At 48.1% G+C, this 12500-nt stretch overlaps 1 protein-coding gene across 1 annotated transcript in view; it reads right to left on the bottom strand.

The window, feature by feature from the left end:
* cux2b (cut-like homeobox 2b) overlaps positions 1-12500 on the bottom strand; it is a gene marked incomplete at its 3' end in the record, with an annotated part of 88674 nt that overhangs the window by 22292 nt on the left and 53882 nt on the right. Inside the window, exon 4 of the mRNA XM_079756399.1 lies at positions 4565-4643. Coding sequence (XP_079612525.1) covers positions 4565-4643 — 79 coding nt within the window. The remainder of the gene's footprint in view (positions 1-4564; positions 4644-12500) is intronic.

Here is a 12500-nt window from a genome sequence, read left to right as displayed (position 1 = left end):
TCTACCTAGCCACACATTCTTGGTAAATTATTTGGGAAAGAACAGCTGATACAGCGCTAATAAGTTGTACTTTTAAATCAATGCATCTGCAAACACCGTACAGCAAACACATATTTTCTTGACACAGACATTGTGTAGATGTCCATAACCTTTAGGATTGATGAGTATTTGATCGTGAGAAAACATTGTTTTACCGCGAGTGAGTGTTAAAAAGAATGAATGAATGCGCGTCATATTATTTGGCCATAAACTGAGCCATTTGAAGTTTGAAATTCATGTGCATCTGTTTTATCGGAGACTGCAGACGCGCTGTCAAAATATCAACTCTTCAGATTCAAATGCGCTCATGGCTCTTAAAGGGGATGGGAGCTGGCACCCTCATTGGTTTATTGCACGTTACGCCCAAACCACACCTACGGGTAATTAGGCTACTTCAGACCAACCCTTTTTAGATTTGCACCGGGCGCAAGAGTCATTTTTGCGCCGGTAAAATAGCAACATCGCCATAGAACCGCCCACAAAGCTACTTGCGCTTGGCGCTTCTTACTTGCGTTTCAGACCGTTGAAATAGGGCCCCTGATGTTTAAACAAAGTACAATATGCCTTTAATGAACAACGGATACTACAGGTAGTGTGATCATATTTTAATGAAAGTTGGATACAATGGGTCATGTGACTATATTTAAATGAATGGCTGGATACGACGGGTCACCTGATCATATGTTAACAATAATTGGCTAGGAAAGGTCATGTGACCATATGTTAATGACGGCTGGATACAAGGGGTCTCATAGGAACCCTCTGATTGGATTGATTGGGCTTCAGTGTCAATTTAAAAGGGCATTCAACCACTCACACACACACACACACACACACACACACACACACACACACACACACACACACACACACACACACACACACACACACACACACACACACAGCCTTTTCAAAATAAAATGATAGGAGGGGAAAATGTCCTGCAATGAATAGTAATAAGTGCATTAAGATTAACGAGCACAGTGTGTAAAGAATAATTGCATCTGTCAAAAGATTAAAAATACATGAGCTGTGGCATTGGGGGAGGGTTAAGGCATGTGTGTGTGAATGTGTTTGGGTGTGTGTGTGCGCGCGCGCGTGTGTGTGTGTTTGGGTGTATGTGTGTGCCTGTGTGTGTGTAAATGTCTACGTGTATGTGGTTGTAGGAGGTGTGTGTGTGTGTGTGTATTTGTAGGTGGTGTGTGGGTGGGTGAACAAAGTTGGGGCCGCAGCCAAATGACTGTCCTCCAGCTACCTGGACTAATCCATCCTTACAAAAGAGCATGGGAGGGGTGACCTTGGACCGAGTACAGAGACAAACAGGCCCAGAATACAGTTCACATTAACTACCCCCCCCCCCCCCCCCCCCCCCCGCCCCGCCCCCCTCAGATAGACACAGCCAGCTAGTGTTCTGATTTGTTGACTAAAGAAGGCGGGAAACAGGGAGCTCCCCAGTTAGGAGAACATTGAGTATATCACGGCTGTAAGGCTGCAGTCAGACCCCATCAGGGGCTGGGACGAAAACCCCAGTTCAGCCGTTCATCTGAATGGGGGGAGTGGTGGCTGAGGAGGTGCGGGTGTGGGAAAAAGACGCAGCCTTCAGCGAAACGCTGAAAAAAGCTACAACTTTAAAAGTAACGCTACAACGTCACACTGCGGGAGCCAATAACACAGGCCGGCGATCAGACCGAAAGACAAGGGAAGAAGAACCTTGTTTACATGTAACGTTAGGATCCTAGCTTAGTGACACACTGCTAAAGTGACACACCGCTGAATGCTGCATCATCGGGGTTGTTCTGAACGCAGCCTAAGACTCAAAGATTTATTTACTCCAAAGATTCTTTTACTTCTTGCAAAAAAGTACAGACAAATTAACATCTATTCCAGGATCAGTTTTAGATAAATTAAAATTTGCTTGTGATGTACACTGTATCAGAGCGAGTGTTTAAGGTTGAATTAATGCCTAAAAACATCTCAATCTCGGTCAACTCTCTTCTATAAGTAGGGCTGCAGTCAACCAGATAAAATCTTGGTCGGCTGAAATTCAACAAACACTAAACCCCAAACGATTGGTCCAAATTATAATAGAAGTAAAAAATGACTAAATAATTCTGCATGTTATCTCTATTTTAACGTAATCGGTCTCTCTGAATTCTACCCTACCTGCTGGCCTAAATATCAACTAGGTGCTGTTTGGAGGAGGACAGTTTGTTTCAGATACACCTGGACCAGGTCCGACCCGAGTCCGACTTGGTTCAGCAGAGGCACAGTGTAAAGTGGATCGCACACCAGACGAGCCACGGAGCGCGACGTCGGCCAGCACACAGACACAACCCACGTCGGGAGACTCCCCTTTACGTCTGGTTCTGTGTTTGATATAATGGGTCCCAATGGATGGCACCAATTCTGATATCTTCACACTCAACGCATATCGGGCGTTTAACACAAACGTTGACGGAGAACCGCAGACAACATGATACAAGTATAACTTATGCATATGCCTACATACTTTTACTGACTTTACACATGACATACTTTTTTGTCTTCCTTTGTAACCAAATGCTGTCAGACAGACGAATTCTTTGGTATAAATTACTTTGGAGCTGATTAAATATTAATTTACAAGTTATATATGAGTATGATTTATATACCACTAGCAGTCTTCTTTAAATTTAGTTCAAAGTTGAGGAACCGGGGGTGTTTTAACGTCCTGTCCTCTAAGTGTTATAGTCTATCAAACGTATGATTATTAAAACAGAAACGACAAAGCCTTCAATATTATTTGTATTCATAAATAATGTTATTTCTAACACAATCTAGACTATCACTCAAAAATAAAACACATTGGTCTGCAAATGCCCCCCCCCCGCCAAGAAAAACAATGCATTAAGAAGTCCTTTTTTCCTTTAGAAAGTAACAGCAGTGCTTGTCCGATCAATGAGACTCAGGTCGAACAAGTACAACAAACCAAAAACCATATACCAACCGACCAGAACTTGACGTCCCTAAACATCAGGCCAAGTGACTGATATCAGGTGTGCCACAATGTGTTGTTGTAAGTGCACATTGGAGCTTTGAAAGAAATAAGACATTTGTTTATGCCCTCAGAACCAAACAAACTCTCCTTGTTTGTTCTCCCCGAGAAGTATCATTGGTTGAGTTTATTTTGCACACCTATGCATAGGCTAATGGCCGCCTCTTTGTGAGTCTATGATCAGAGGAGGTATGGTTTGGGTAATCAAAATGAACACTTCATTTTCAAAGACAGCTGCATCTTATCAAGGAAAACTCCAAAGTGTGTCAATCAATGTGTGTGTGTGCGTGTGTGTGTGTGTGTGTGTGTGTGTGTGTGTGTGTGTGTGTGTGTGTGTGTGTGTGTGTTTGTGTGCAACAAATGCAGTGGGAGGACATGGAAAAAAACGGAAAGAAAATGGAGACCTTTAAAAGTCAGTTGGTGTTTGTGTGACGCGGGGACTTTTATCTGGTATTCATTGAATCTGTAAACAGCATCCTCTGCTCCTGCCTGAGTGTTCCTCTGATCTAGACGGAGATTGGGGAGCGCTTCTTTTCCCTTTCCCTTCTCCTTTTTTTTCTCCACTGTGTTCTCATCTATTGCAACAAAGAGTAATACCGTGCCAAATGACATCAAGATAAACACACTACACTTCTTTTCCCTCTCCTAACTTATTCAACCTCTTCTTTTTCTTCCTCCTCTCTTCTCTGTTTGTCACTACCCCTGCTGGCCTCATCAGGGGCCCCACGGCACGCCACACTGAAGCTGTTGGGAATGTTCTGGGTTTTAATTGGCCCTCTACAATCAGCACCCGAGGCCCCCCACAAGGACCGGCTCCGTTCCGCAGCCAGGCTACATACTCGGCCACGTTTTGAAGTGGCCCTCAAACACAGTTTTTTTTTGGAATCTGCTGGGTGCCCTCAGAGACAGATGAGGAATCTGGGGGCCACCAGGGTGTGAGGATGGGGGGGGGGGGGGGGTTGATGTGACTGACTCTGATCTGTGAGCCTTTGCACCACATTTCTGTGGTGAGAAACTATAAAAAGTATATATTACTTTTCCAGGACTTGCCTTGTGCAGCTTATCATGCGTTAGTATCTGATTAGTGTCTCTATGTGTATACTTGTGCGGGGTGTGCGTGTGTGTGTGTGTGTGTGTGTGTGTGTGTGCGTTGTGCGTGCGTGCGTGCGTGCGCATGCATTTGTGGTTCCGTCTAGGAGTTACTTGGGTGTCTATATGTGAGTATAGGTTATATCCGTGATGCATATGTGTTTCTGTTTGCATCTTTCGAAAACCGCTATTGTACCTCCACACTCGCCATGAACAATCTATTTGTCTCTAATAGCCCAGTTATGTCAGCATGGCAACGTATCTTCATACCTGTGTGTGTGTGTGTGTGTGTGTGTGTGTGTGTGTGTGTGTGTGTGTGTGTGTGTGTGTGTGTGCGTGCGTGCGTGTGTGTGTGTGTGTGTGTCTTCCGCTCGGTGAGTGTGATGGCGGTGTGGGACTCACCCGGCGCTTCGATGAGCTGTTTGTAGATTCCCAGGAATGCCGACTCTGCCTCCTTGCTCCGCTTGTTCAGAGCAACAACCTGCAGGGGAGAAAATGCTATTAAGGTACATGCAACAGACACAGCACGCACCTGACTCACAATCCACACAACACATCCGTGCCTTGTACACACTGGGCGCCTGCTTTGATCAGACCCCTTGAGAGGACTTTCAGCAGCAGCCTGAGCTCAGATCTCCAGCACAAACCCACTGCAACAAAACATACAACAACAACGATGCTACAAACAACAGAGGTTTTTAAAAGAACAGTATCAGGGAAAAAGTTGATTCATTCCGATCAAATCAAGGAAATGGGTGAGAGATGCAATGAATACATAACATGATGCCGGTGGTTTCTCTAGAACGATTCTCTGTGCTTTCTAAACAAGCAGAACAAAAGACAAGGCACTAAGCTTTGGCGGTTACTCAGGACCCTACAACCTTCCACACGGAAGGTTCCCTTAGATTGGATCCTCACTCTTCACCGAAGTGGTGCCATTCAGTAGGACGGGGAAAGAGGAGGGAATGCACTGAGGCAGTACTGAGGAAGGGTGGTGGTGCTGTGCTATTCTGGTGAAAACTTTATTTATAATCTTTCCGAATACAAAAAAGTGACGGTTACATAGAGGACTAATGAGTAAAATGTGAGAACCCAAACACAAACACAAAACCCTCAGGGTCCTATGACAAAGAATCTAATAAAACACAAAAACACAAAATCCCGTAGCAGCCTTATTGGACTTTTTGTGGCGGGCGGCGTTGACTACTTCTAACTGGGCGACAAACCCTTCTTGTCGTTGTTATTCTACATCGCTAAACCAGAATGGATTTAATTCAACAGCAGGCAGCTTCAAAGAGGCCCACAGCGCCAACGATACCTCGCGCTCACTGTAGGTAGCAGGAGCGACGACGGAGAGAGGCGGCAGAAACAAGCACTGCGGAGCCACAGCCTTTCATCCTGCCTCACCGGAGAGAGACTTTGCGGTTTGGGTTTTCGGGATGTTTTTTTGTGGTTTGTTTTTGCTGGGAGTTGACATTTGGCCTGTTGAAAGGCAGGTGTCGTGCTGACAGGCGGGGGCTGCGTCGGCGGCGCCAGGCCCTCGGCGATTGGCTGTACCCTGGCTCCGCGGGGGCCCGGCAAACTAATTAACAGTTCATCAGGAGGCACAAAAGAAAGCGAATTAGGCGCCACCTGCCCTTGCCCACCCCCACCCTGGAGACAGGGCCTGCACCAGTGGATATGTGGGTTACCACACCCCTGAAATCACATGTTTTCATGTCACCGGGACGCGAGCGAGTGATGGATCCCCCCCTCCCCCCCTCGTTGTTATCTTGTCCAAACGACCTCTCCGGTTACAAATGTCTGCTGTGATCGTCCGCTGTGCGCAGGTTACTGGTGCTGTGGCGTCACGTAGAAGGCTGCTCTGTCAAGGAGCCAGCGAGTAAACGATGAACACCGGCTCCACCACGGAGAGGCCGGGCACATCCACCGCAGTTCGGTTGGAGGGAGAGTGCTATGTTAAACAGTGTTAGGAATAAGTCGTGCTGTGCATGGGCGATGACGGACAGACACCAGGGCAACCAGACACACACGCTGACACACACACACACACACACAAAGACAAATGCACACACACACACATACACAAACACAGGCGTGCACAAACACACATAAACACACACACAGACGCAAACACACACACACACAGACAGACAGATCAACGCACACACACACAAACAAACACAAACGCACGCACAAACGCACACATACAGAAATACACACACGCACAAACACACACACCCCTCCCTCCCACTTGGAACAGCTCAAAGGAGTTCATGGAAAATGGAAAAGGCTAGAGGCCAATCAATACAGATGCAATAGTCTGCAGCTCTCAGCCGGCTGCTGGCTTCTCTAGACTGCTGTTTGGCTATGTGCCCCCTCCCCATCGCCCTGCCTCCCCCTGCTCCTTCCAGGACATGACGCCAGAGACGGCTTGTTAGATAGCCACTCAAACAGAACCCCCCCCCAACCTGCCCCACCTCTTCTCCCCAATTCTGTTGAAAGGCTTTAGTATAAATAAGAAGGTTATTGCCTATAATATCATTGCCAGATAATCTCTGGAAGAACGCATAGGGAGCATCTCAGCAAACGCTTGACTCTGTGCCCTTCCCTCGGAACATCACTGTTGTTTCTCTCGTTCTGTATTCCTCTTTAATTTCCTAGCTGTTCAAACTCTTTGGATTCCTTGCAGATGGCAGTATCGATAAGCTCACAGACCTTCGATCTCCCCGCCAGGGTCTCAGGACCTGGTTATGATGATCACGCCACAGCTTAGGGGGAACTTCTGCAGAAGTTTTATCCTGAACATCGAACAGGATTCTGAAATGTAACGTAAAACGATGCGGCTCAATCCCTCATCTGTAGTGTGATATCCAGCGCTAAATTTGATTGGTCTTTCGGGGGATGAGTTCGCTTTGATTCACCGTGCACAGTACCGTTGCCAGTGGTCTTGATCATTTTATAGACCAGGAAATGATTTGGAGGAGAATCATTAACTACGTCACTGCTGGCTCTAATCCGATCAGCCAAATTCTCCCGCCGATGACTTCACTGTGGAGAGATGTGGCAGGTTTCAGATATGAAGTTTTCCCCTTCTGCATTATTCCCCAATAAAGGCATGAAGAAGAGTTGGATTGGTACAATAGGACCCCATTAACCAACCAAAGGGCTGCAGGACGGATCCTGTGCACGTGGGGAGGGCTCTCCCTCGTCTGCGAGACGAACAGTGCTCATCTCATCACCGGCCATCCTTCATCATGCCTTTAGCGAGAGAGATTACCGCCCTCGTCCCGCCCTTGACCTGCCTACCGACGACGGGGAGTACATGCGACACACACCGCCCCGCTCAAGGTTGACTATTGCGGGCTGCGTATTGAGACAACGCCTCCCCTTGCGCTCCACTAACACCACCTCCGCCGCGGCATGCAGCGACCCACGTTCCCTCCGCCGTCATCGTATCAGGCAGGGTGTTACCGCATAATGTGGGCAGATCAGGAGCTTTTTTAGTTTTTCATTTCCATGCTAATCCACCTCCAGTCAAACACCCCACTGTGGGGGGGGGGGGGGGGGGGGGGGGGGGGGGGGGGGGGATTACGATCTTGCACTCCATGTCTTATAAATAACACAACAAAGAAAATAGAAATAAGTTGGACTGAGGTGGAAGGTAGTCATAGTTCTGTTGGAATGGAAGGTATCGGTCGCAGTCGCTGTTGGGGCTGGATTGATTGTATTTGGTTAATCATTTTAACAGCAGGGGCTGTAGACAAAGTTATATAGACAGAAAGGGAGATAGCGAGGGAAAGAGAGTGAAGAGAGGACCTGTTAGCATTATTCCATAATTCTACACACACACTAATGCATTTTGAGATAGACACACGCACGCACGCAAGCACGCACACACACACACAAACACACACACACACACACACACACACACACACACACACACACACACACACACACACACACACACACACACACAGCCTCTGGGAAAGCATTGCTGGGAAATACTTACTGATAAGCCTTAGAGAATACTTTACAGTACCCACTAGTCCACCCGTGCATGTGTGCAGTCCTTTTGTGTGTACGCGTGTGCGTATCTGTGTGTGTGTGTGTGTGTGTGTGTGTGTGTGTGTATGTGAACTTGCATGTGTATGTGTACGTTCATGTGTGTGTGTGTGTGTGTGTGTGTGTGTGTGTGTGTGTGTGTGTGTGTGTGTGTGTGTGTGTGTGTGCGTGTGTACGTGCGTGTGTGTGTATGTGTGTACCTTGTGTGACTGTGTGGGCAACAGTATTTGCATTTGAGAGTGAAAGCCGGCAAGCATATTTTGAAGAACAAATAAAACTGAATTGACATGGAGTGGCAAAGCAATTGTAGGATGGAGAGGGAGAGAGAGAGAAGCGGAAAGTGACAGAGAGAAAGAGAGAGGCGGAAAACATGTGCTGCAAGAGAGAGTGAGAGAGGTTCCCATAAAGAGTGCAATTAGCAATTATGCAGTCATCAATTACAATTATCACAACTGGTGATTATGCAATTATCACTCTAAATCATCAGCTTTTTACGCCGCTCCGTCATTCCAGTTTGCCAGCTCTCGTGATTCGGGGTGTAGGGGGGCGGCATTTGGGGAGCGGCAGGTGACGGTGTCGTGGGAGGGGGGGGCTAATGGTGGTAGAGGTGGTTATACATTTACACGCACACATACACACACACACACACCCACATCGTCATTAACAGTTTGCTTGCTTGCAGGCAAACTGCCTTAGAGAATACTTAGAGAAGCCTTAGACTTAACAGTACCCACTAGTCCATCTGTGCAAGCGTGCAGTCCTTGTGTGTGTACGTGTGTGTGCGTATGTGTGTGTGTGGTGTGTTTGTGTGTGTGTGTGTGTGTGTGTGTGTCTGTGTGTGTGTGTGTGTGTGTGTGTGTGTGTTTGTGTGTGTGTGTCTGTGTGTGTGTGTGTGTGTGTGTGTGTGTGTGTGTGTGTGTGTGTGTGAAAGAGGAAGCGACAGAGAGAGAGAGAGACTGGTGGGTCAGGGCTTTCCAGTGTGTGGCAATTGCGTGTAATTAGGTGTGCGTGAGGTGCACGCCAGTGTTTCGTTATGTTATTCCTTCTTATTTTCTCTTCCGTCGCAGCGTCGGCTGCGGGCATGGCGCTTGCTGCCCGGCCGTGGCTGCTTGTGTTGGGGGCCGTCGTGGACGGGCTCCCTGCTCCCAGAGGCCTCTAAATTACCTGTCATCTCCGTTTTGATGCAAAGGTCAGCCCGCAACCATGGGAACCCGTCCTACTGTGTCCTGCTCGCGGAGCGCCAGGCAGGGGCCCCCTGTGGGCTGACAGGATGTCACTGCAGCCTCTAACCATCCCCCGCCCTGCCCCTACACCACCATCAACAACCCCCCCGCCCTCCGCTGTTCCTTACAGCCGCCATCCACAGGGGCCCCAGCCACCGCCATGCCCACTAGTCACTGCAGCCCTCCAGGACCGCCGGCTCCGCCTCCGAACCTCTCTGAGCGGCTGTAAACGACGGCCGTTTGACAGCCGATGTGAACACGGCAAATTCAATTTCCTATATTATGTAAGTATATCGTGTCTTCAAGTCTGAGCCATAGATAGCAAAATAATAAGCATAGCTTAATCCTTCTTTTGAATACTTTTAAATACCGCATTTAGCCATGACCCTAAAAGCAGCCAGTGCATAGATTTAAACGTGGAAATGCGACCTGTTACACTATTGTATCATGTTACAAATGCAAACATAATACATTATATTGTACTATAGTATACAGGAGACAAGCAAGCTGGCAGTGAGTTGCCGTCCTGTAGCATGGCATAGTTCCTGTCTCTTGAATCAAGTTCCAGTCTAGGCTGCCAGTATGGAGTTGAAGAGAGTGTTAGAAAGTCAGGTTTAAGGTCCCTTCTCTTTGAAAGCCATTCACGTGCCAGCGAATCCCATCCTGCAGAGGATAGGTAACAGGGCTGATTTACTGAGCCACCTGAGGTTGCTCTGACCAGTAGATCTGCAGCTTATTTGCAATAGGCCTGTTTTATCCTCCAGTCCCCTGCTCCCAGTGTAGAGGTCTGGGCTCTTTGTGAACATTGTACCGTGGCTAAATCTTGGCCTATGCCATCTAAACCTAAGACTTGTGCAGGGCTTGTGTGTTCAGGATTTGGTTGTGCTGCCAGGCGAAAGCAAATGGCAGCCTTATCACGTCCGATCATGAGCATGGCCGGAGACACACCTGTAGTGGAGTGCTTTGTTGCTCCGATGGACAGGAGAGTTTAGCTAGGGGCCTTTCCAAAAGCCTTTCCTTCTTCCAGGCAGGCTTGGGCCTGCCTGGAAGGCAGACCTATAGCAGTCAGTAAGGCCTTGAGTCCTTACTGACTGCTATAGGTGTTCTATGCAGCCATTCCCACTGGGTCGGTACACCGCTGTTCTAATGTGTTGAATGTTCTCTCTGACAGAAAGTCAGAAATCTCTGCTGGCTTGAACTAGGGCTTGTCACTGGTGATGACAGAGGGCAGGGCCCTAGCATAAAAGCTTGTCAAGATGGCCAATGATAGTCTGTGTGCTGTTTCAACTCAGTTCAAAGGCCTCATGCCACTCAGACTGAAGCTCATGAACCACCAGCAGGAAGCCGGCTCGGGCGTGAAATTCTCCATAGAGGTCCATCGGAATGTGATCCCACAGTGACCATGGCTGTTGGGTCCTTGATAGGTGTCAGCAGTGGATGCCTGGTAGGCCCCCTTCTCCCACCCAGGAAGCAGCATGAGCAGTCTCTCCACAGCACCTCGACGTCTTTGTCTGGCCAGTACACAGTCTCAAGGAATTGTTGCTTGATATTGACAACTCCTTATTTGACATTACAACACACTCCACCTGAGTCTCTCAGCGCTTGGTCCTGAGTCAGACAGAACTCTCCCCAGTAACAAGGTTCCTCATGCACTCCTAAGAATTAGCACCAGCACTATCTTTAGCTCACGTCAAGGGCCCCCCTGTTGGCAGAACCACGTGGGGGGGCAGGAAGCCTTCCTACTAACTTTTTTCCGATGGGTAGACACTAGCAATAGGCGGCTCTGTTACATGTCAAGTTAGATTACACTTAGATTAATTTAGATTAAGCTAACGTTGTTGCTTACCAGGGGCCAGGGCTCACTACATCGAAGCTAATCTCAGGGTGCTAGCATGTGGTGAGACCGTACACAGAGTTAGATTTGACACACCCAACACAAATCTAGTTTTGACAACATTGTAAGCAACCTGCTAGCCAGCACTAGCCTACGCCTTCGGCCGATTAAAAGTTCCCTACTTGTTTCTTGTCCACCACGCCCCATCTAACCATATGCCGTCTCTGTTTTAGTGTGTTTCGTGATAGTGACTGGACACCTGCTGACCCCAGCTTGCACACTGGCAAGCAACTAATCAACATGGCCAATCAATTTTTCGAATGCATAGCGAGAAGTGACCAGTGTGGAGGCGGTGACCAGTGTGGAGGCCTCGAGACTAAAGTGAGACAATGCTGGTGGGAACAAGAGCTGCTACTTGATGACGAAGCCGACAAGGGCCCAGGTTCGAACCAAATCCCTCCTCAACAGCTGGCATAAGGTGGCCATGCCGTCAGTTCACTAGGAAATAAATCTGAGATATGGCTTGGCCATTTCCAGGAAACAGGTCAGCTAGGACGGGGGCTTGGGGTCTGGCCGGGGCCAATATCAGTGATGCTCCAGCAGAACAGGGTCAAACCCAGGAATTCAATCTCCTCCACCCCAAACAGACATTAGGCAGCATTCAGGGTGACGCTGTGCTGCCTGAAACGCTGAAGCACCTGCTGCAGCGTTTTGGGCTGCTGAGGCTCCTTGCGCACTATGTAATGTAAAAAGATGGCTATTCCAGGTATACCAATCAGGATGAGCCATACAACCTTTTAAAAGTAGCTTGGGGCGGATGACAACCTGAAGGCCATGCGGTTGTACATGAAAACCCTGTAAGATTCAAATAAAGCCGATACTTCTGGGGCAAGGACCATCAAAAGCCTCAAAGCAAAAACAGATGCAAGGAGCATCCGTTTTTCTTGAGATTGTAGGTCCAGGGAAGTCGCTTGTTAACTCTTCAGTGGTGTGGAGGGGATGCTAATCCAGAATGATGGCTTTTCTGACATGCGTGAGACTCACACAGAGTTGCAGCTCCTCTTTCTTCACGAGTGGATGCTCAGGATGAGGTTTTCAATGACCTCGACTCCCTCACAGAAGTTTAGAGGGAACCGACGCAGATGTGAGATTACCGGAGTCACCGTTGAGTCAACTGTGGGCTCATGCACGGACCCAGAGATGCAGACCTCAA

This window comes from Pollachius pollachius (assembly GCF_949987615.1).
Source record: "Pollachius pollachius genome assembly, chromosome: 1".
Taxonomy (NCBI): domain Eukaryota; kingdom Metazoa; phylum Chordata; class Actinopteri; order Gadiformes; family Gadidae; genus Pollachius; species Pollachius pollachius.
This window is presented reverse-complemented; position numbering and strand designations above follow the sequence as displayed.